The 24,246-nt window shown below is 44.8% G+C and overlaps 1 protein-coding gene and 2 non-coding genes across 3 annotated transcripts in view; 2 read left to right on the forward strand and 1 right to left on the reverse strand.

The window, feature by feature from the left end:
• The window catches only part of LOC126355271 (gamma-glutamyl hydrolase B-like), a 126,578-nt gene that overhangs the window by 82,396 nt on the left and 19,936 nt on the right, over positions 1-24,246 (reverse strand). The window contains exon 3 of the mRNA XM_050005559.1: positions 750-800. Within this exon, the coding sequence (XP_049861516.1) occupies positions 750-800 (51 nt within the window). The remainder of the gene's footprint in view (positions 1-749; positions 801-24,246) is intronic.
• On the forward strand, positions 16,039-16,122 carry Trnal-cag (transfer RNA leucine (anticodon CAG)). Its single transcript has one exon. It is a non-coding gene; the product is annotated as a tRNA-Leu (tRNA).
• On the forward strand, positions 18,945-19,028 carry Trnal-cag (transfer RNA leucine (anticodon CAG)). Its single transcript has one exon. It is a non-coding gene; the product is annotated as a tRNA-Leu (tRNA).

Below are 24,246 nucleotides of genomic sequence, written 5' to 3' on the forward strand. Positions count from 1 at the left end.
CTACTCACTGTACTAATGAAGTAGCTGTACATTATACGGCGTATACGTTATGCCGCAAATTTAATACTTTTTAACACGGCTTATGTTCACTGATGTGAAAAAAGTTCCATTCATTACTTCACCCTACTAGGGATCTATATTTTTAAGAATTTTTACTAGCCTGTGTTCTTTCTCGGCCTTCAAGCTATCTCGATACCAAATTACAACGAAACTGCTTCATCGGTTTGGTCGTAAAAAGGTAGCAGACAAACGAACTTTCGCATTTACATATTAGTATGGATAACATCGATCCTACCGCTGTGGACAACGCCTTGCAAGTAAAAGAATTTTTTTAAATTAATTTTATTGCCTTTTTGTAGCAAATATTGCAGTCAAAAGTAAAAGAAAGTAAAGAAAATTCTTATTAATCTACTGCTAACTTTAGCGCCCTTGCTGGCCTCTGACAAGTTCTCGGGGTCCCCTTTCACTTCCGTTTCTTCGCTGTAAAAATATCTTTATGAGAACATTGTCGTGATTCCTTCAGATATCGGTTCCAAAATCTTTTGGCGTTTCCGTTGATCACTCTTTTTGAGTTTTGCGTTAAAAAATAATAACGACACTTTAATGAAGTTAACTCCCTCTGCTATCCTGATGTTCTCGACAGCGTACTACGGTGCAAACTTGTTTCTATACATCTTCTAAGTGATGGCCAATATCGCGCAGCCTATAAATCTATTTATGCACATATCAGAGCCACGATATATACTCACCCGTTTATCTGTCTCATTACAGCTCTGTAGTAATCCCTCGTTTGGCTGATGCTGAAACAGAAGAAAATGTAGAAATAATGCGAACGATGTTTGGAAATAATGGAAAACGTGCTAGGGCGATCCTACTACGAGCAATTACAAGACGTATTCTGCATGTGACAAAACAGTTTCATGAATGCTGGAGTTTATAAATAGTTTGTAAGACTTACCAGTCAACGTAAGATCTTATTTCTGCTCTTGTTAAGAGCAGACGAAACAAGATTTTAGCAAAACCTCTTCTGTTTGGAATACCGGTACCATTTGCTCTAACAAGTTCCCCGCATCAACCTTCACCTGGACGTAAAACCATTGAGTGAATGACTAGGTAGTTAACCTCCTGTCAGCGACAAGGTCGTTAGACGGCGAGCAAGCTCGGATAGGACAAGGTTAAGGATGGAAAATGTCTCTGGCGTTTTCGTAGGAAAAGCAAACCACGGTAAACCTAAATCTCGACGGCTGTGTAGGGTATTGAACGCTATCCCCACCCCCCTTCATTAGAGTTTCACCACTATGCTATCTCGACAAATCAGGCATATGTCACAATGCTCCACAATCCTAGGGAAGCACTGTCAGCCTTTTCTTTCTCTCTACAGACGTGACATTCAGCGGCAATAAACCATTTTACACTGACCACCATATTGCACCGACAACTACACCTCACAAAGCGCCATACATATCGTCAAATAAGAAAAGACTCTTACTCAATTACACTGTTCTCCCACTGAGGACAGGAGCTTGAATATTAGAGCGTGAAACCTATCTTCAACACAGCAATATATCACCGCGTATCATATTGATGTAGTAAACATACAATTCATATGCTCCACCACACAAAATCATCTCTTTTATATCAGAGCATCCTCAGTGGACCGAAGTCGCTCTCAGAACTGTTCTACAAATTTGGGATCGTTTCCCCTTGGCCCAGAAGCGTTACTGTTTCTGCTCTGAACCTGCTTCCTTGCCTGCTCGCTTTTCTATGTACATCTCCAGTCTCAAGATTACAAGAACAAGTGTATTTCCACTTGGTTGGCCATAATATTATACCATTTTCGCGGTACTTCTCGATATCAAGCACTAGGCAACATCCTACCGATCGCTAGTACAACATAATTCCCAAGATATACACTCCTGGAAATGGAAAAAAGAACACATTGACACCGGTGTATCAGACCCACCATACTTGCTAGGGACACTGCGAGAGGGCTGTACAAGCAATGATCACACGCACGGCACAGCGGACACACCAGGAACCGCGGTGTTGGCCGTCGAATGGCGCTAGCTGCGCAGCATTTGTGCACCGCCGCCGTCAGTGTCAGCCAGTTTGCCGTGGCATACGGAGCTCCATCGCAGTCTTTAACACTGGCAGCATGCCGCGATAGCGTGGACGTGAACCGTATGTGCAGTTGACGGACTTTGAGCGAGGGCGTATAGTGGGCATGCGGGAGGCCGGGTGGACGTACCGCCGAATTGCTCAACACGTGGGGCGTGAGGTCTCCACAGTACAGCGATGTTGTCGCCAGTGGTCGGCGGAAGGTGCACGTGCCCGTCGACCTGGGACCGGACCGCAGCGACGCACGGATGCACGCCAAGACCGTAGGATCCTACGCAGTGCCACTTCCGAGCAAATTAGGGACACTGTTGCTCCTGGGGTATCGGCGAGGACCATTCGCAACCGTCTCCATGAAGCTGGGCTACGGTCCCGCACACCGTTGGGCCGTCTTCCGCTCACGCCCCAACATCGTGCAGCCCGCCTCCAGTGGTGTCGCGACAGGCGTGAATGGAGGGACGAATGGAGACGTGTCGTCTTCAGCGATGAGAGTCGCTTCTGTCTTGGTGCCAATGATGGTCGTATGCGTGTTTGGCGCCGTGCAGGTGAGCGCCACAATCAGGACTGCATACGACCGAGGCACACAGGGCCAACACCCGGCATCATGGTGTGGGGAGCGATCTCCTACACTGGCCGTACACCTCTGGTGATCGTCGAGGGGACACTGAATAGTGCACGGTACATCCAAACCGTCATCGAACCCATCGATCTACCATTCCTAGACCGGCAAGGGAACTCGCTGTTCCAACAGGACAATGCACGTCCGCATGTATCCCGTGCCACCCAACGTGCTCTAGAAGGTGTAAGTCAACTACCCTGGCCAGCAAGATCTCCGGATCTGTCCCCCATTGAGCATGTTTGGGACTGGATGAAGCGTCGTCTCACGCGGTCTGCACGTCCAGCACGAACGCTGGTCCAACTGAGGCGCCAGGTGGAAATAGCATGGCAAGCCGTTCCACAGGACTACATCCAGCATCTCTACGATCGTCTCCATGGGAGAATAGCAGCCTGCATTGCTGCGAAAGGTGGATATACACTGTACTAGTGCCGACATTGTGCATGCTCTGTTGCCTGTGTCTATGTGCCTGTGGTTCTGTCAGTGTGATCATGTGATGTATCTGACCCCAGGAATGTGTTAATAAAGTTTCCCCTTTCTGGGACAATGAATTCACGGTGTTCTTATTTCAATTTCCAGGAGTGTAGACTGTAAATTACTTCTCTACAAACCCCAAACTTTAGTGAGGTGCAGCGTGATATAGACCACTGAGTAACTAGAAACAAACAGAAGAAACTGGTATTTCCTTCCTCGAATACCAATGTCGGTGATGTAACAGATTCCAAATCATCTCTATAATTTACAAGCCAACTAAGGTCTTTTCCATGTCTAGAGAACAGACAAACGTGTCTTCTACATGCTAGATGCACACATCACAATCGATCTTCTCTCAGCTAAAGAAAGGCGCGAAATGTGCAGGAGCAGTCAACCAAACAGTTTACATGGGAGGAAATAACAGTCCAGCGCAAACACACCAGCATACACAATCTTCTCAAATTTCCATATGTTCACGAAAGCCACCCAACACATACTAAGTATTAGGTCGCTGTTCGGTCGTCTACTCGATGGCAAAGTTAACTCAGATACATTCCTACACTCCAACAGGGCTCTGCATTCGGACGGCTGGTGCCGTCAACAGGAAACGTGAATCATTCCCACCACTGGCCATGCATACACGGAATCATTCTAGAAAACTGGCCACATATATGTTTCATCATTACACTTACAATTAAATGTTACTGTCGCAGTCTCAATTGAGTGGCATTCGACAACGAGCAAAGTATCAGAAATACACCCTGCTGAAGGCTGCAGCTATGTAAATGGAAATATCTGTACCTTTCTCATGACTTGACATACTCTTCCCTTAGCTATCACAGTACTCCAAGCCAAATCCATACCCTCCTTGTGACTGAACATAGTCATTTCCTTTCCACATCTACATACTTTATAGACCTGAGAGACATAATCGACCAGATGTTAAAAAAACCGAATCCCAACAACTACTGCATGTTACTGTCACAAGCAGTCTACAGGTGCACACATGGATCCATTTTAAAAGCTATACCCGCTTTACGAATCGAGGTACGACATTACCTCTGAATGAGGTGGTTTTTTTCTGGACAAATACTGTGACGGTGATCGCAGGAATGTGTATTATCTGACCAACATATAGCCCACGATGCAACCTTGTGATAAAATTACCACATATTGAAGGTGATTTAGCTAAGGAACATAGTATGTAAGCGGTATTTGCGACTCCATCACATGGCCCCAGTATTTGTAGCGCATTCTGTCTTGAGACCATATCACAGGTTCTGCACTATATCCACTGAGTTATAGGCGATGACTGTTTAAGAAGTAACACAAACAGTAGTAATAGGTCATGTGCCAAATGAGATCGTACGAAAATTTACACTAGCTTCTCAGGTCTCTAGTGTTATGCTATCTGCTAGAAATGATTTCCATCATTCAAGCACATACCTGCGTTGGATTCTGTCGACAATTTCTTTAATGATTACAACCACTGCTCAATTATATTTCTGGCACTCTCATATGTTAAACGAGTCACCTTTCCTCACCCTTGCTCCCACAGTGTTGTTGTTGTATTCAGTCCTGAGACTGGTCTGATGCAGCTTTCCATGCTACTCTATCCTGTGCAAGCTTCTTCATCTCCCAGTACCTACTGCAACCTACATCCTTCTGAATCTGCTTAGTGTATTCATCTCTTGGTCTCCCTCTACGATTTTTTACCCTCCACACTGCCCTCCAATACTAAATTGGTGATCCCTTGATGCCTCAGAACATGTCCTACCAACCGATCCCTTCTTCTGGTCAAGTTGTGCCACAAACCTCTCTTCTCCCCAATCCTATTCAATACCTCCTCATTAGTTATGTGATCTACCCATCTAATCTTCAGCATTCTTCTGTAGCACCACATTTCAAAAGCTTCTATTCTCTTCTTGTCCAAACTAGTTATCGTCCATGTTTCACTTCCATACATGGCTACACTCCATACAAATACTTTCAGAAACGACTTCCTGACACTTAAATCTATACTCGATGTTAACAAATTTCTCTTCTTCAGAAACGCTTTCCTTGCCATTGCCAGTCTACATTTTATATCCTCTCTACTTTTACCATCATCAGTTATTTTGCTCCCCAAATAGCAAAACTTCTTTACTACTTTAAGTGTCTCATTGCCTAATCTAATTCCCTCAACATCACCCGACTTAATTCGACTACATTCCACTATTCTCGTTTTGCTTTTGTTGATGTTCATCTTACATCCTCCTTTCAAGACACTCTCCATTCCGTTCAATTGCTCTTCCAAGTCCTTTGCTGTCTCTGACAGAATTACAAAGTCATCGGCGAGCCTCAAAGTTTTTATTTCTTCTCCATGGATTTTAATACCCACTCTTTTGTTTCCTTTACTGCTTTCTCAATATTCAGACTGAATAACATCGAGGAAAGGCTACAACCCTGTCTCACTCCCTTCCCAGCCACTGATTCCCTTTCATGTCCCTCGACTCTTATAACTGCCATCTGGTTTCTGTACAAATTGTAAATAGCCTTTCGCTCCCTGTATTTTACCCCTGCCACCTTTAGAATTTGAAAGAGAGTATTCCAGTCAACATTGTCAAAAGCTTTCTCTAAGTCTACGAAGGCTAGAAACGTAGGCTTGCCTTTCCTTAACCTATTTTCTAAGATACGTTGTAGGGTCAGTATTGCCTCACGTGTTCCAGTATTTCTACGGAATCCAAACCGATCTTCCCCGAGGTCGGCTTCTACTAGTCTTTCCATTCGTCTATAAAGAATTCGAGTTAGTATTTTGCAGCTGTGGCTTATTAAACCGATAGTTCGGTAATTTTCACATCTGTCAACACCTGCTTTCTTTGGGATTGGAATTATTATATTCTTCTTGAAGTCTGAGGGTATTTCGCCTGTCTCATACATCTTGCTCACCAGATGGTAGAGTTTTGTCAGGACTGGCTCTCCCAAGGCTGTCAGTAGTTCCAATGGAAAATTGTCTACTCCGGGGGCCTTGTTTCGACTCAGGTCTTTCAGTACTCTGTCAAACTCTTCACGCAGTATCGTATCTCCCATTTCATCTTCATCTACATCTTCTTCCATTTCCATAATATTGTCCTCAAGTACATCGCCCTTGTATAGACCCTCTATATACTCCTTCCACCTTTCTGCTTTCCCTTCTTTGCTTAGAACTGGGTTTCCATCTGAGCTCTTGATATTCATACAAGTGGTTCTCTTTTCTCCAAAGGTCTCTTTAATTTTCCTGTAGGCAGTATCTATTTTACCCCTAGTGAGATAAGCCTCTACATCCTTACATTTGTCCTCTAGCCATCCCTGTTTAGCCATTTTGCACTTCCTGTCGATCTCATTTTTGAGACGTTTGTATTCCTTTTTGCCTGCTTCATTTACTGCATTTTTATATTTTCTCCTTTCATCAATTAAATTCAATATTTCTTCTGTTACCCAAGTGTTTCTACTAGCCCTCGTCTTTTTACCTACTTGATCTTCTGCTGCCTTCACTACTTCATCCGTCAGAGCTAACCATTCTTCTTCTACTGTACTTCTTTCCCCCATTCCTGTCAGTTGCTCGCTTATGCTCTCCATGAAACTCTGTACAACCTCTGGTTCTTTCAGTTTATCCAGGTCCCATCTCCTTAAATTTCCTCCTTTTTGCAGTTTCTTCAGTTTTAATCTACAGTTCATAATCAATAGATTGTGGTCAGAGTCCACATCTGCCCCTGGAAATGTCTTACAATTTAAAACCTGGTTCCTAAATCTCTGTCTTACCATTATATAATCTATCTGATCCCTTTTAGTATCTCCAGGGTTCTTTCATGTATACAACCTCCTTTCATGATTTTCCCACAGTAAAATTCTCAATTGGACGACATTCGAGAATGAGCGAAGTATCATGGCTGTGGCCCTAGAAATAGATATACCGTACCATTCTTATGACTTGACATACTTTTCCTTTTGGTATCACAGTATTCGAAGTCAGATCCATTCCTTCCTTATGACCGGACATAGTCATTTCCTTTGCACATATTGGAACACACATGCATACTTTATATGCCTGATGCTCATGGCGAACCTATCACGCACCTCCTACTGCTAAGTATAATACTTCTCCAATAAATGAGTGCTGGCGATACGAAATAATATTGAGAGAAAATCAGCGATGGATGGACATGTCTCATAAGTTTTTGTTGCGAGTGCTACCACTTGTCTTAGAAAGAGAGACGTAATCGTCTGACAAACCGCCAGATGTTAAAAAACACGACCATACTGCTGTGACAAGTAGTCTTGGTTCTACAGGTGTAGACAAGTATGCATGTTAAAAGCTATACTGGCTTTATAAATCTAGGTATGGCATTATCTATGAATGAAGTGGTTTTTCCAGACAAATACCGTGACACTGAATATAGACGGTGATTGCCGGAGTGTATATTATCAGGCTAACAGTGCGGTTACACGTCACCTACGTTTCAACCTCGTCATTAAATTACCGAATCTAGAAAGTGATTTGGGTAAGGAATGTGGTATGAAACCGGTGTTTGCAACTCCCTAATGTCCCCATAAATATTTCTCCAGTATTTGTAATGCATTCTGTCTCGATACCATGTCAGAGGTTCTGTAATATATCGACTGGGTTGTATGTGAAAGTTGATTGAGAAGGATCACAAATAGTAGATGGTGTGCTGATTGAGGTCGTAAGAAAAGTACACGGGCTTTTCAGATCTCTAGTGTTACGCTCTACGCTAGAAACGCTGTCTGGGATTTGGAATCAAGTCTTTCTAATCAATCACATACCCGCCTTGGATCCTATGGAGAATTTCTTTATTGATTACAGCCACTAGTGACTCATATATCTGGCACTCTCATATCTCGAAACGAGTCACCTCGTTCGAACTTATCTGCTACAGTAACATTTCAGATAGTCCCTATATGCCTCTTGCAACTGCCGCTGCCATTTCTGCAGCTTTGTACATGTGATCGTTTCAATTTAAGTAGGAACTGAGCAGAAGTCAGAGAGAGCTGAATCTACCACCTCCGGCAACCCGTGTAGAAATAGAGTGACCTGAGTTAGTGCGACAGGACCGTTTTTTAATCATTTGGTGGAATGGGAACAAGTTGTCGTAGCTGCAGCAACAGTGTATGATGTGTAAGGTCAGCACCATACGAAGCCTGCTCCTGCAACACGAGGTAGTAGAAAAGTACGGGAACTGGAAGAAGGACAACGGCAGTGCTACAGCATTGTGTTGCGTCCCCAAACTACATACAGATACTGCAGTCCGAAGCAGGTTCACACCCCTCAGGAGCCATTCACCTCTATTGCTCCAACATGCTCTCATTGTTACTCTGTACCATCCAACAGAGAAAAATTACAAACTGTGAAAGCTCCTCTAACTTCATCCAATAGGGAACTCGGAAAGAGTTTTACTGCATCTCTCTCCTCCCATATATCGAAAACAAATACCGTGTGAATGCCAGCATCGACCACATGTGACGATCCTATTAAATATACAGGCATTGATCCATGGCACAGACCAGTTTAAACTTGCATCGCCTGTACTGTAGGAGGATGAGCGTATCCCACAGATTATACTGTAAATCGCAAGAGTGGCTCCCTGTCACCCTGTGTCATTTGAAATATTGCTTTTTTCCCCTACTATAGCACGCTTTGTACACTGTCATACATTTTGTTTTTTCCACCACGACTTGAACGTCTGTGTCCAGTTCTAAACTAACTTAACGCTTTCTGTCCTGTTTATTGCCTCTCGCAGAAAACTAGACGCGTAAATCATGTTGTTACTACTGCTACCATAACACTCCGCACACACACTTGGTGATTTTAAATAAAACACAGTTACAATACAAGGAAACTGGAAGAGTTTGGCGGCGTTGTAGGCCGTTGGTGGGGAGGCTTGCGTGCCTCAGTGATACAGATAGCCATACCGTAGGTGCTACCACAATGTAAGGGTATGTGTTGAGAGGCCGGACAAACGTGTGGTTCCTGAAGAGGGGCAGCAGCGTTTTCAGTAGTTGCAGGGGCAACAGTCTGGATGATTGACTGATCTGGCCTTGTAACAGTAACCAAAACGGCCTTGCTGTGCTGGTATTGCGAACGGCTGAAAGCTAGGGGAAACTACAGCCATAATTTTTCCCGAGGGCTTGCAGCTTTACTGTGTGGTTAAATGATGATGGCGTCATTTTAGGTAAAATATCCCGGAGGTAAAATAGTCCCCCATTCTGATCTCCGGGCGGGGACTACTCAGGAGGACGTCGTTACCAGGAGAAAGAAAACTGGCGTTCTACGGATCGGAGCGTGGAATGTCAGATCCCTTAATCGGGCAGGTAGGTTAGAAAATTTAAAAAGGGAAATGCACAAGTTAAAGTTAGATATAGTGGGAATTATTGAAGTTTCGTTGCAGGAGGAACAAGACTTCTGGTCACGTGAATACAGGGTTATAAACACATAATCAAATAGGGGTAATGCAGGAGTAGGTTTAATAATGAATAGGAAAATAGGAATGCGGGTAAGCTACTACAAACAGTATAGTGAACGTATTATTGTGGCCAAGATAGATACGACGCCCACGTCTACCACAGTAGTACAAGTTTATATGCCAAATAGCTCCGCAGATGAAGAAGAAATTGATGGAATGTATGATGAGATAAAAGAAATTATTCGGGTAGTGAAGGGAGACGAAAATTTAATAGTCATGTGTGACTGGAATTAGATAGTAGGAAAAGGGAGAGAAGGAAACCTAGTAGGTGAATATGGTTTGGGGGGGAAGAAATGAAAGAGGAAGCCGTCTGGTAGAATTTTGCACAGAGCATAACTTGATCATAGCTAACACTTGGTTACAGACGAATGGAACAACTGGTAGAATCCGACCTCGGGGAAGATCAGTTTGGTATCCGTAGAAATGTTGGGACACGTGAGGCAATACTGACCCTACAACTTATCTTAGAAAATAGATTAAGGAAAGGCAAACCTACGTTTCTAGCATTTGTAGACTTAGAGAAAGCTTTTGACAGTGTTGAGTGGAATACTCTCTTTCAAATTCTGAAGGTGGCAGGGGTAAAATACAGGGAGCGAAAGGCTATTTACAATTTGTACAGAAACCAAATGGCAGTTATAAGAGTCGAGCGGCATGAAAGGGAAGCAGTGGTTGGGAAGGGAGTGAGACAGGATTCTACCCTATCCCTGATGTTATTCAATCTGTATACTGAGCAAGCAGTAAAGGAAACAAAAGACAAATTCGGAGTAGGTAATAAAATCAATGGAGAAGAAATAAAAACTTTGAGATTCGCCGATGATATTGTAATTCTGTCAGGGACAGCAAAGGACCTGGAAGAGCAGCTGAACGGAATGGAGAGTGTCTTGAAAGTAGGATATAAGATGAACATCAACAAAAGCAAAACGAGGATAAGGGAATGTAGTCGAATTAAATCGGGTGATGCTGAGGAAATTAGATTAGGAAATGAGGCGCTTAAAGTAGTAAATGAGTTTTGCTATTCGGGGAGCAAAATAACTGATGATGGTCGAAGTAGAGAGACTGACGACAATGGCGGAAATGGTCAACGAAAGCTCGAAGATTTTATGCGAATTGCTCGGCTTGAAAACCGTGATCTTTTTATTCACGTAAGCCGTTGCGAAATACTCCGAGAACACTCAACGACGTACTGCCTAATCTACCTTGCAAAAGTGTATATAGCGAAGCCCTTCAAAACGTGTTTGATTTGCTCTGCGTTTTTTTTTAACATTCTGAAGAAAAGTTCTAGTACATTATGAGACAGGTGATTACACAAGAGCCGGCCGCTTTGGCCGATCGGTTCTAGGCGCTTCAGTCCGGAACTGCGCGACTGTTACAGTCGTAGGTTCGAATACTGCCTCGGGCATGGATGTGTGTGATGTCCTTAGGTTAGTTAGGTTTAAGTAGTTCTAAGTTCTAGGGGACTGATGACCTCAGATGTTAAGTCCCATAGCGCTCAGAGCCATCTGAACTACTTCGCTTCAGTCCGGAACTGCGCGACTGTTACAGTCGTAGGTTCGAATACTGCCTCGGGCATGGATGTGTGTGATGTCCTTAGGTTAGTTAGGTTTAAGTAGTTCTAAGTTCTAGGGGACTGATGACCTCAGATGTTAAGTCCCATAGCGCTCAGAGCCATCTGAACTACTTCGCAAATTCAGCTGGCCCCCACATTCTCGTACAAATATCTTTCCCATACCTGATTATCTGTTATCAGCGCGCAACGAGAGCCACAAGGCACAAGGCCAAGGGAACAAACGTTGTCATAAGTGCCCCTAATAACGATATCAAGCAATTCTACAAGATAATGACACACTGTGTAAGTGTGCTTTTACGCTTTCGAGGTGGCCATTCTCATGGTACGCCTACTGCGACTGTTTAAAAGCTATAACAAACTGAAATCCGTAACCAGTCCGAAATCATTTTATTAATATCGTACGAAGCGTTTCAAGTTTTTAACCTTCAGCTTCCGGTGCTTTTTATCTCCGTTTGGTTGACAGTATCGGGATTGCCGTTCGTGTGGGTGAAGTTATAGTGATTTAACAACAGAACAAACTAAAATTACTAAATGTAATTGAAAATTTGTCTGTGATCAAATTAAAACTCACATTATAACATCTACAGAACTTCTGACAAAATCCCAGCGAAATTGTCATTTACTCATCTTCCTACCTAGCGTAACGCCAGCTACATGGACGCCACCCCAGATGCTATGGATTGACCGTATCTCAAGATCATGATTAAAGCTGTGAAATACATAGTTTGACCTTTACCCGTCGCCAAAGTTTAGCGTCTTAATGTCAGGCCAGAGACGTAAGTCAGAAGTCAATATCCTGGCGTTTCGGCAGTTTTCTTGGTAGTAAATACAAGGTGCCCATATGGTGACGCTTTACGTACGTGAACAATGCCGTGGTTCGGTTTCTTATGTACAGCGTGTTTGAAAAAGAACTCCCTAGTTTTAATGTGTCCTAGAATCTGTATAAAATGACATACAAAATGGTTCAAATGGCTCTGAGCACTATGAGACTTAACTTCTGAGGTCATCAGTCCCCTAGAGCTTAGAACTACTTAAACCTAACTAACCTAATAACTCACACACATCCATGCCCGAGCTTGCGACCGTTGCGGTCGCGCGGTTCTGGACTGTAGCGCCTGGAACGGCTAGGTCACAATGGCCGGCAAAGTGACATACACTATTCTCGTTTGTGTTGTTTGATTCATCAACTCTCGACGTTTGGCTCCCCTGCCGTTGGCAGGTCTGCTTGATCTCGAGACGGCATCAGTGCTGTTTTTTTTTCCTCTGTTCCCTCAGTTCAGTTCAGGCGTGAATGCAGTGCACTGTAGAACAACTCTTTTCTGATTAGGCTACATTTCACGTCAGTGGACTCGTTAATCGCCATAACTGTCGGATTTGGGGGGGGGGGGGGGGCAGTGCATTCACACGAAGTTATTCAGCATCAACGTGACCCTCCCAAAGTTAACGTCTGATGCGGTTTGATGGAAGATTGTGTGTTTGGTCCTTTCATTTTTAAGAGAAGAAATTAAAAATTTGAATATAACGCATTCTTCAAATTTTGATATATTCCCGACTGGGACTTTCACTCTGCAGCGGAGTGTGCGCTGATCTGAAACTTCCTGGCAGATTAAAACTGCACGCCGGACGGAGACTCGAACTCGGGACCTTTGCCTTTCGCAGGGAAGTGCTCTACCGACTGGGCTACCCACGTACGATTCACAAGCTCTCCTCAGAGGCTTAATTCTGTCAGTACCTCATCTCCTACCTTTCAAACTTCACAGAAGCTCTTCTGAAGTTCCAGAGGAGACGAGGTACTGGCAGAATTGAAGCTGTGAGGAAGGTTGTAAATCGTGCTCAGTTGGGGTTTTTGGTAATTTCGTCAGTAACACAATCTTCTGTTGTATTTCTTTAACATCAGCATAACTGGAATGATCAAACTGTTTTTCTTTAAATCATTTCATGTATAACATGGGTGCATGGTTAGTACATGTACTTAGTATGTGTTTGGGATGTGTAACATTGTTTCTTAAATAAACTTTTTTTTTTTTTAAAGCGTGTTCAGTCAGAGGGTTAGCAGGCCCTCTGTAATAAAAAAACTGAGTTGATGTATCAATGATGAACTTCTACAAGTGTCATAGGACGTCCGCCCCGAACAAATACAACGATCAATTACGAAAGAAAATGTGATTAAAGAAAAAAAAAAAAGAAAGTCGGTAGAGCGCTTGCCCGCTAAGGGCAAAGGTCCCGACTTCGAGTCTCAGTCCGGCGCGCGGTTTTAATCTGCCCGGAAGTTTGAATATATTTCTTTGGGACCATTACAATTCCTGAAAAAGATACACGAGCTTAAAATTTGGAGATTGTTTCTCAATGTATGTGTAGCTATGCGCATCTTTTTCGTTCTTCCTATGACTGTAGCTGAGGCAGGATGGTCTTGTAGCACTCGGCCTCGTGTTAAAAACTGTAGCACTCGGGCCCGTGTTAAAAACTGTCTCTGATCAGCTATGCAAAATTTCGGCATGCAAATAAATTCACCGTCTTTTAACACAGAACACAGAAGCCTTCATACTCAGCATTTGCCTCTCACTACCTCTGTGTATGTCTCTCTCCTGCTGTCTCATTTTCCTCCCACAGATTTATAGTGTATCCCAGCGCCACAGTCTCCTCTCTCGCTTACACTGCCACTTTTTTTTCCTTTGCCACTGCCACTGTCTCCACCATACCTCGGCAGCAAAAAAGTTCTATGAGTGGGGGGTAAGAGGGGTTATATTTTCTCCTATAATCACGTGCTTTAAATTTCGATCCGAACATGCACCCTCCTCTATACCTAGATGTTAAAGTTGGCCGATCTGGGAAGATCCAGAACCCGACCCCCTCCCCAATCCTATGTATGGTGGCCACTCATTCCTTTCTCATTTCTACTGTGTCCTCTCTCTTTTCCTCCCGCTGCTCCTGTTCCCACGCATATCTTTTTCTGTTTTACTGCCACTGTCTTTCACTGACCATCACTGTCTCCTCTCTCTTTGTCTTTATTTCATCTCCCTTTCTTTTTCGCTGCCACTCTCTCTCTCTCCCGCCCATCAAGGTCTCCGCTCGCTTTCTATCCCCATTTGGCACTGCCTCCTCGCTCTTCCACCGCACTGACTCTCTACTGTTGTCTTTCAGCACAAAAAAGCGCAAAATATACTGTATTTGCATGCCAAAATTTTCTGGTGAGGAAGGCAGTATGAGGACTCAGGCAGCTGCTGCCACTTTTTGTCAGAGTATTTTCAAGAGGAACATATTCGCCCTTTTGTGCTCTGGCTGCAGCCTTTTTCCGCTGCTTTCCTGCTTTACCTTGCTGCAGAAGCGTATGCAGCATATATAAAACGAGTTTATAGCTCAGGAAAGTTTTGACAGTTTATTTATATACACCAACACGTTTATTTACTTTGACGTAGATAAAAAAAAACAAAAAAGTGCGCATAAGATAAGGTTAACATAAAATATTTTGCTTTGCCTCTTTCTCAATATTTTGCTCACCGATTGCAATTCATCGATAATACTCGGCTTATTATTTGTATCATAAAAGGGCAAAAATGTGATTACAAATATTTTACTAAATCTGCAGTGTTTCTAGCTATATGTAATTTTACGTTCTTTTTAGGCATGTTAAGATTTTGCCCTGTTTTACTATTGCAGTACTACTTAGGGTACATTTGTATAGGCGTTATACAGAGACAGTGCGTCATAAAGTTTTACTGGTGAAAAAATTCTGATGAATAACAGTTTGATCACCTCAGAAACCCTGAAATTACTCTAGAACCCTTGTCACGTGTCCACAATGACAGTTAAAACTACAGTTACGTCTCACACCGGATATTACGGTATTGGTAACGGATAATTATATCAAAAAAGTTAGCGAAGTTTCCCGAAAATATCATCTTAAGAAAATATGGTAAAATTTTCCACGATTTGTCGTGAACAGAAATTACAGAAGTGGCCATTTCCACAACTGGTATTTTTTTTCGTACCCAGAAAAATGGTTTTTCGGGGTTTTATCAGGAATCGCCTATTAACAAATGGTGCTTTTATAAGCCGCCTAAGGTCTACCCTAGAACACATCTAACGCAGAAGAACAAACCGACTTTCTCAATTTGCCTGGGTTGGAGAAAATGTGTAATGTCTATATTTTGAGCTGCGCTGTAAGCTAGTTACAGTATGCCAATTCTTCCAATAGGTATGTAAATAGTCGCTAGGCAGAGCACTATCGAAAACAGTTAAGCCTTATCTCTGTGATCAATAGCCCCCTGAAAATATGACCATTTGGTTATTTGTTGGTTTTGGGGAATGAAGGGACAAAACTACGGGGTCATCAGTCCCTATGACCTTCTGCAAAACCGCACTTTCACGACCGACGTTTTTTGGAACATATTGGTTCTGTACACTATCGAGCACGGCTCGATGCCTTTTATGAAGATACGCTTGGTGTTTAATAAGAATAGTATGTATTCTACATTTCATCCCAATGAGAATTTTTTTTAGTTCAAATATCCTCGAATTTGCATTATATTTAAAACATGTCAAACCTTTCTTTCAAAATAGCAGTAAAATCTGGTGCTATTTTTTGAAGAAGAAGCCAAACACAGATCTTGCCTTGGGCCCAGACCTTGCCCTCATCGGCCCTGCCTCTTGCTTAGCCCCCACCCCACACCGACACATCACCCTGCGGCCGCCCACAAGCGAGAGAAAGTGCTACGTAAACTGAGGTCGCGATAATCTCAACATAGGTTGACTCGCTTGGGATTCATGTCAGGATGGCCGAGCGGTCTAAGGCGCTGCGTTCAGGTCGCAGTCCACTTCTGTGGGCGTGGGTTCGAATCCCACTTCTGACAATACATTTTTCTTTCATCTATCGGTAATCGCTCTTTGGTCTATTCTGAAACGCTTCGTTAATTTCACGCAATGCATGGTAACAGTGAGGTATGATTTTCTGTGTTTTTTCAAGCTCATTTGAAGCGAATGTTGACCACGATAGATGGTTTAAGCAGGTCTTGGATGGTACTATCCCTCTTACTTGTCCAGTGGAACAAAGAGTTCCATTCCTAATGTCGATTCACCGTTAAACTTTACTCCTTCACTTGTAATAACTCTTTTTTTTAGATCGTCATGTGAGTGCAAGTTGAAGAACTTTTCTAATCATAACCAGGAACTATCCAAAAAGTTCAAAGTAACTGTACGCAACTTTTCTAATACGTCAAAAATAAATGGGAATTTACAATAGATTTGAATGAGACATAACAACAGTTATCTTCACCACTCCTTAACCGGAAGCGTTTGCTCAGTGACCTGGAAACAGGGTCTTCTCAAAATAATTATCCAAAAGTACATTGCCACAGCACTATCTGACTACCCCTCCGTGTTTATTCTTCTCGTGGTGTACACGACCTTAGAATATATCATCTACGACCAGCTTAAGCACTTACTGAACTAGAAATAAACTGAGACTTATTCGTTGAACTTGATAATAATAAATTTGATTTTGTTGTGGAAGCGTGAGGTTTTGTATTTATGGGTTAATGTGCTTCAGTGGGCTGTCACAGACAAACGACGTGATTTACACACGAATGAGTCACCTGACAAAAAAATTCACAGGAAAGTAATTTTTAAGAAATTTTATGCATGGTGCCCCAGGAGGAAAGGTCAATATTCAGGGGTATGACAAGAACGATCATTCGAAGCAAAAATGTCTAGTAAACACTGACTATACCTTTAGAACTATGAGCACTTCTTCATCTTCTATGCAGTGAAACAAATCTACTGCATGTAATATGGAAAAACTGTCCAGTAAACATGGGCTCTAAAGTGCATACCTTAAGAGCTATGAGCACACGTTCACCTTTAGTGCTATGAAACACATCTGTTCTACCGAACAAGTGCTCATAGTTCTTGAAGCATGCACTTTAAGAGTCCACTTTTACTGTACAATCATCGACTGATCGTTCCTGTCCGATCCCTGAATACTGACAGTTTCTTCTGGAATATCCTGTATTCTTTACTTTTGTTCTGGGTGTTTTTCAATGGTAATTGCCTATCTTTGAGCTATAAACTGAAGATCGATCAGAAATGCGATTTTAACTTTCTTTTGTGTTTTTCCCTTTTTTTCGATATCAGGCAACTTTTTTGTATGGCGAACTACAAATTCATGTTCAGCGCTACAAAGCACAGACAGCAGTAAGATCTGATGTACAGTACCTGACCAAAAGCATCCGGACACCTATTAGTTGACTTTAACATGTCGTGGGCCAATAATTCGCCTTTACGAAGATTTAAGGTCACCTGAAGACACTTACAGTGAGGTACTTGAATGTCTGTGGTGGAATGACGACCCAATCTTTTTCAAAAGAGCCGAAAACAGAGATGGCAGTGATGGTAGTCCGCAGCGAAGTCGACTTTCCAATTCATTCCTAAGTTATACTGTTGCTTCGGGTCTAGACTCTCGTTAGCCCAGTCCATTTCAGAATCGTTGCTGCCTACAGACCGTTGTCTGACAGATGCTGCTTTATGACAGAGTATATTGTCAAGCTGACAGAAACAATCAACATCTCCGAACTGTTCTTCTACTGTACTCAGTACACGATGCTGTCAAATGTGTTCTTGTACTTCCCCATTTAGCGTTTTCATAAGTCCAATGCTGGGACCACACACTTAGCACGAAAAACATCCCCATACCTCAACACCAACTCCTCTGTACTTCGTTGTTGGCACTAAACATGATAGGGGGCGGAGTTGACGTTCCCCAGGCATTTGCCAAACCCACACTCTTTCGTCTGATTGTCAAAGGTTATAGCGCGGTTCATCACTTTAAATCACTCGTCTCCTACGTCAGCCGCTGTCCAGCGACGTCGCTTTTTGCACCACCTCAAGCGCCGCTTACCGTGATTGCACAAATGTGTGGCTTATGAGGAACAGTTCGACCACTGTACCCAAGTTTTTTAAAGTCCCTTCCCACACTGTGCTAGTTAGACTGCTCACACCATCCCTATAACTGGTCTTTTTCGTACCCTTGAATAGTGGTTTTTCGGGATATTCTTAGGAGTCGCCAAATGTCTACCCTAGACCACACGTAACGCAGAAGAATAAATGGACTTCCTCAATTTGCTTGGGCTGGAGAGAGTGTGTAATGTTCAAATATTGACTTGTACTGTAAGATAGTTACAGTACGCCAATTCTTGCGATAGGTATGTAAATGGTCGCTAGGCAGAGAGCTATGCAAAACAGTTGACCTCCTGTCTCTGTAATCAATAGCCGCCTGTAAATATGACCTCCTGCATAATCGCATTTTAAAGCCCGACGTTTATGGAACATATTGGTTCTGTATACTGTCGAGCACGAATCGATGCCATTTATGAAGGTACACTTAGTGTTTAATAAGAATCATACATATTCTACATTTCATCCCAATGAGTATTTTTTGTATAGTCCCAGTATCGTCAAATTTGCATTATGTTTAAATCACGTCAAACCTTTCTTTCAAAATAGCAACAAAATCTGGTGCTATTTTTGAAGAAGAGGCCAAACACAGATCTTGCCCACAGCGGCGCTGCCTCTTGCCTAACCCCCAACCCCACCCTGCAGCCGCCCACAAGCAAGAGAAAGTGCTGCGTAAACTGAGGTGGCGGCGATCTCAATATAGCTTGACAGACATTGGCTTCATGTCAGGATGGCCGAGCGGTCTAAGGCGCTGCGTTCAGGTCGCAGTCCACTTCTGTGGGCGTGGGTTCGAATCCCACTTCTGACAATACATTTTTCTTCCATGTATCGGTAACCACTTTTCGGTCCATTCTGAAACGCTTCTTTCATGTCACACAATGTATGGGAACAGGGAGATATGATTTTCCTAGCTCGTTTCAGGCGATTGTTCACCACTGATGCCTTTCCCCTTCCTTGTCCAATCGAACAAGAGTTTCATTCTTAATGTCGATTCGCCGTTAACCTTTAACCTCCTTCAGTTGTAATAAGTCTCTTCTCTTAGACAGTTATGGGAGTGCAAGCTGAAGAACTTTCCTCTTCATTACCAGGAGATATTCACCAAGTGCAAGGTGACTGAACGCAACCTTTTTAATACGTCATAAACAAATGGGAATATACAATACGTTTGAATTTGCTGTCACAGACAAACGAAGTGATTTTTCAGTATGTCTTTACCCCCGAATGAGGCATCTGACAAAGAAGTCATAGGGAAGTAATTGTTAAAAAAATCCCTTGAAACCTTCTCGTCTGCTTTCGGCTGCGGTGGGGCGAGGACGTCCGCTGCGCCCCGCCGTGCGCGACCGTGAGCGCTTGCTTGTGTTTACCTTCTCGCGACGCGAGTTGTATTAGGTCCAAGTTCAGTGCGACTATGGCACACACATGGCGCCACGATACGATCAAAATTACTTTCCAACCAGATCACGCGCGTCCTCGAGCCTATGAAATAGAACAGTTCATACGCGACGATCTACGTTTAGATACGGCGACCGTCGTCGGAATACATTTTTCTATAACGGCGAGCGTGGTTTACGTTAAAATGACCAGTGCAGAGGTCTGCGCGACAGTGGTGTCAAAATACTCGAACTCTCTCAGATTCAAACATTCTGACGGGCATATCGGTGCAGTGACGGTGGATCATGCAGGCATGGGCCTAAGGACTGTGAGGGTTTTTGAGCTCCCCTTCGAGGTTCCAGAGGAAGTTGTCAAGGACGCCTTCCGACCATATGGCAATGTTATCAGCCACGTTGCAGAAAAGTGGCAAACTTTTTCGACGTATAAGGTCTATAATGGTGTGCGCCAAATTAAACTTGAGCTCAAGAAACATGTACCGTCCTATTTGAACATCGGTGGCTGTCGTGCAATCATCATGTACGACGGTCAGCCACGTACCTGTTCCGGATGTGGGCAGGAAGGCCATGTTCGATCGAGCTGCTTACAACGTCGAATTGCGCAGATACCAGTGGGAGCCTCCGTTTCCCCGACGGGGACGACAATGCTGCCCCTCACGTACGCTAAGACGACGATGCGCACCATAGTTGAGGACGGAACGGGCGACCACACACACCCATCGACGCCAGAAGTACCAAGGGAGGAAGAGGAAGGACCCCCGATGCCAACCCATATGTCGCCCCCTCCACAGCAACAACAGCAGCATCAGTCCCACGGACTCCAGACGCAACGTAACATTCAGAACGCGATGGACGTGGACGCGAACATTGTCCCAACCGCGGCTTTCCTAGCGGAAGGTGATAAGACTCTGGATTGCCTCCCACATTCGGATACGGATGTTCACGTTCGAAAGCAACGTTCACCTCGACGACGGAAACGACGTCGGCGGACCCCTTCTGACGATTACCTCCTACACACGGCCGGTCAAGAAGGTGACATCTCATCAGACGGCATGGATTCTGCGCCTGCTGAGGATCTAAGTGGTGTAGACGGTTCACTTTCCCGTACCACGAGTGCCAAGTTACTTCTTGCACCACAGATGCAGCAAGTCGCGTCGATGGATGGCGCTGCGCCTACCCCTACCAAAGACGACGTACGTGAGGGAGATTTAGGTGCCGATCAGCTACACAGCATGGTGTTGCAGCCACTGTGGTCGGACGATGTTGAAGAACTTCCTGAAGAGGGCACGGGTGACAGGGGAGGGGGTGGCATTGGGGATGCCACTCCTAGCATGAAAGACTCTTAATTTGTAACTGTTTTGGTGGGTCCGGCATCTCTCGCGGTTAGCTTTGATTGCTATGGCGTCTACCCTAGGTGAAGAGGCTAGGCAGCACACATTTCGCCTTGCCACAATCAATATCAACGCGATAAGGGCACCACACAAACTGACAATGCTACAACGCATGCTTAATGCGGCGGACGTCGACGTGGCCCTCTTACAGGAAGTATGTGTCGCTAGTTTCCCTGACTTCTACGGATATACCGCCCACATCTCCCACGCCTCTTCTACCGATTGTGGTATAGCTGTTCTGCTACGAGACGGTCTGACGGCTACGGACGTACTGTACTTACCGAGTGCAAGAGCCATGGCGGTAACTGTCAACGGTGTACGATTCATTAATGTATATGCCCCTTCAGGATCAGGGAGACGGAGAGATCGGGCCCGCTATTTTTCGGAAGATATTACTCGTCTATTTATGGGCCGCCTAGACGATATGGTGATCGGAGGAGATTTTAACTGTACATTATCACCGTCTGATCAGCAGCCACATCACGTCCCCTGTGCGGAGTTGGAAATGCTAGTGCGTGACCTCCACCTGATTGACACTTGGCGCCACATCCATGGCCCAGCTCCTGGATACACCCATTATACAAGTCATTCATCAAGTCGGTTAGACAGGATTTACGTCACAAGCACCCTTTCGATGGCGACGAGAGGAGCAGAGCTCTGGCCCACTGCATTCACCGACCACACAGCCTGTATTTGCACCATTGCCCTCCAACCTGCATGTGTGTGGCGCAGTAGGCCCCCCTGGAAACTGAACGTCGCCCATTTGGACGAGCCGGCATGTAAAGGTGCTATCGAAGAGTCGTGGAACGCGTCCTTACAGCGTCGTGGTCGTTACCGATCGACCCTCAGTTGGTGGATTGAATGTGCGAAGCCTGCTCTTAGGCGCACCTTCATGGCTTACGGCCGGGAAGCGGCGGCATGGAGGAGGAGCACGGAAAACTTTTATTACACCATCCTGCGGGAATGTCTTGCTATGGAGCCCTCACTTGACCGGCAGATCATCGTCAATCGCGCAAAAGCGCAGCTCGTCTCCTTAGCACGCCAACATTCACAAGGCGCTGTTATACGGTCGCGTGCTCCAGACATGATACAATCAGAAAGGCCATCTATGCACCACGTGCTCCTAGAACGCAGGAGGCGCCGTAGGGCACTGGTGACCGACATAACGGACGACGGACGACACGTGGCAGAACAAGCAGATATAGCAGAAGCCTTCTATGGGCATTACGCTCAACTTTATTCAGCAGTGCTCCCTGATATGGCGACGGCAGACACCGTTACAGCACATGTCCACGGTACAGTTCCACCAGACATGGTACCGATTTTACTGGGAGAAGTGACAGAAGAGGAAGTGCTCGACGCCATTGGTAAAGGTACTCCCCATAAATCACCAGGAATCGATGGATTACCATTAGAGTTCTATCGAGTATTTAAACAACTGTTGGTACCGTGATGGGTTGCAATTTGTCAGGAATTGATGTCCCCGGGTATACCGTTGCCTGCATCGTTCATGGAAGGACTGATTGTTCCCATCCATAAGCCGAAGGGACGGAATCATGTCCGCGATTATCGTCCCTTAACGTTATTGAACAGCGACTTCAAGATCTTTTCGAGGCTGCTATCAGGACGTCTTCGGGGCACACTATTTCACGTCCTGTCCAGCGATCAGATGTCCTTAGGAGGACCCAACAACATCAGAACTGCGTTATGTCGTTACAGAGATCTCATCTCCCATGCACGGGTGAGACGTTTGCCGGCAGCCCTGGCGTCTATCGACTTTAGCCAGGCTTTTGACCCTGTGGGCCACGACCCCTTTATCACAGTGTTGACACGCCTTCTGCATGGGGCTACTTATCGAGTTCTTGTTAATGGAAGACTGATGGCACCTATGCCTATCCGCCGATCAGTACGACAAGGATGTCCATTATCAACGTTGTTATTTGCATTGACCTTAGAACCTTTGTTGTGTGGTCTCCGAGACAGGCTCACTGGGATACCGTTCGGCGGCTCCATCTATCGATGCACAGCATAGGCGGATGATTTGATGATCGTCATACGAGGAGCTGACGATATGGCCGCGGCGTTGGACTGGATTGCAACCTACGGTACAGCTTCTGGTAGCCAAATCAACGTTGACAAGTCTGTCGCCTTGAGCATCGGGATTGGGCTACCGCAGGAACACATTGCTCCCTTACGCTTCAGTGATACTGTCCGCTTCTTGGGCTTAAGAGTTCATGAACGACATGCGACGCGCGACGACGCTCAATTATCGACGCCTTCTTCACCAAATTAGGGCCGGAATTGCAAATCAGCGCTTGCGATCCCTGAACACTGTTCAGCGGGCGTATTATGCCAATGTATACCTTGCATCCCGCATACCGCATGTCGCCCAAACGCTACCCATTCCGAAACCCTTGGGTCGTAGCATTATGGCAGCGCTGGGATACTTCGTCACCGCTGGTATGTTACTGAAGATCAGATACGTATCTCTTACCCTCCCCAAGGGAAAAGGTGGTCTCGGCCTAGTCAACGTCCATGATAGGGCCATTGCCCTCTACGTTAGTTCACATTTATGTCTGCTGCGCCGTTGTCCCACGAGCCTCACGAGTCTGCTTCTGATGGCGCTACGACCTGCTTCACTAAGAGCGCCGGTGCCACTACAGGACATCCCAGCACCCCTCTTTTATATAGGACGTTTCTATTTAGAACAAAGTTATTGCAGTGTAGCGCTCACGACACCACAAATGGCCACGACTCGACGCCTATATCACGACATGCTGCAACGCCGCCCCCTAAATGTGGTCGAACTAAAATATCCTGACGTACGGTGGTGCGTGGTGTGGAAGACTGTACACGATGCCATGCTTGATTCCGACGTTGTTTCCCAATGGTACGTAGTAGTTGATGGGAAGCTGGTGACGTAAGAACGTCTCTACAATATCCACATGGCAGAATCTCCCAATTGTGAGAGTTGTAACACAGTAGATTCTGACGAGCACCGCATCAGCTGTGGAGAGGCGGAACCGGTTTGGCACCTAGTGCGGCAGATGCTGGTTTATCTCATGCGAGTTAGGCCGGAGCATATATCTGCGCGCACGTTATTATTTCCGGATGAGACATTTTACCCCAAGACTCGAACCAACTCCGTCACCTGGATACGTGGACATGCGGTCCATTACCTCTGTCGTGACGGACACAAGAATTTCCTTGACTTCTGGCTCTATTTCCAAGAAAGACATCATGCTAT

This window comes from Schistocerca gregaria, chromosome 3 (genome assembly GCF_023897955.1).
Source record: "Schistocerca gregaria isolate iqSchGreg1 chromosome 3, iqSchGreg1.2, whole genome shotgun sequence".
In the NCBI taxonomy this organism is placed as follows: Eukaryota; Metazoa; Arthropoda; class Insecta; order Orthoptera; family Acrididae; genus Schistocerca; species Schistocerca gregaria.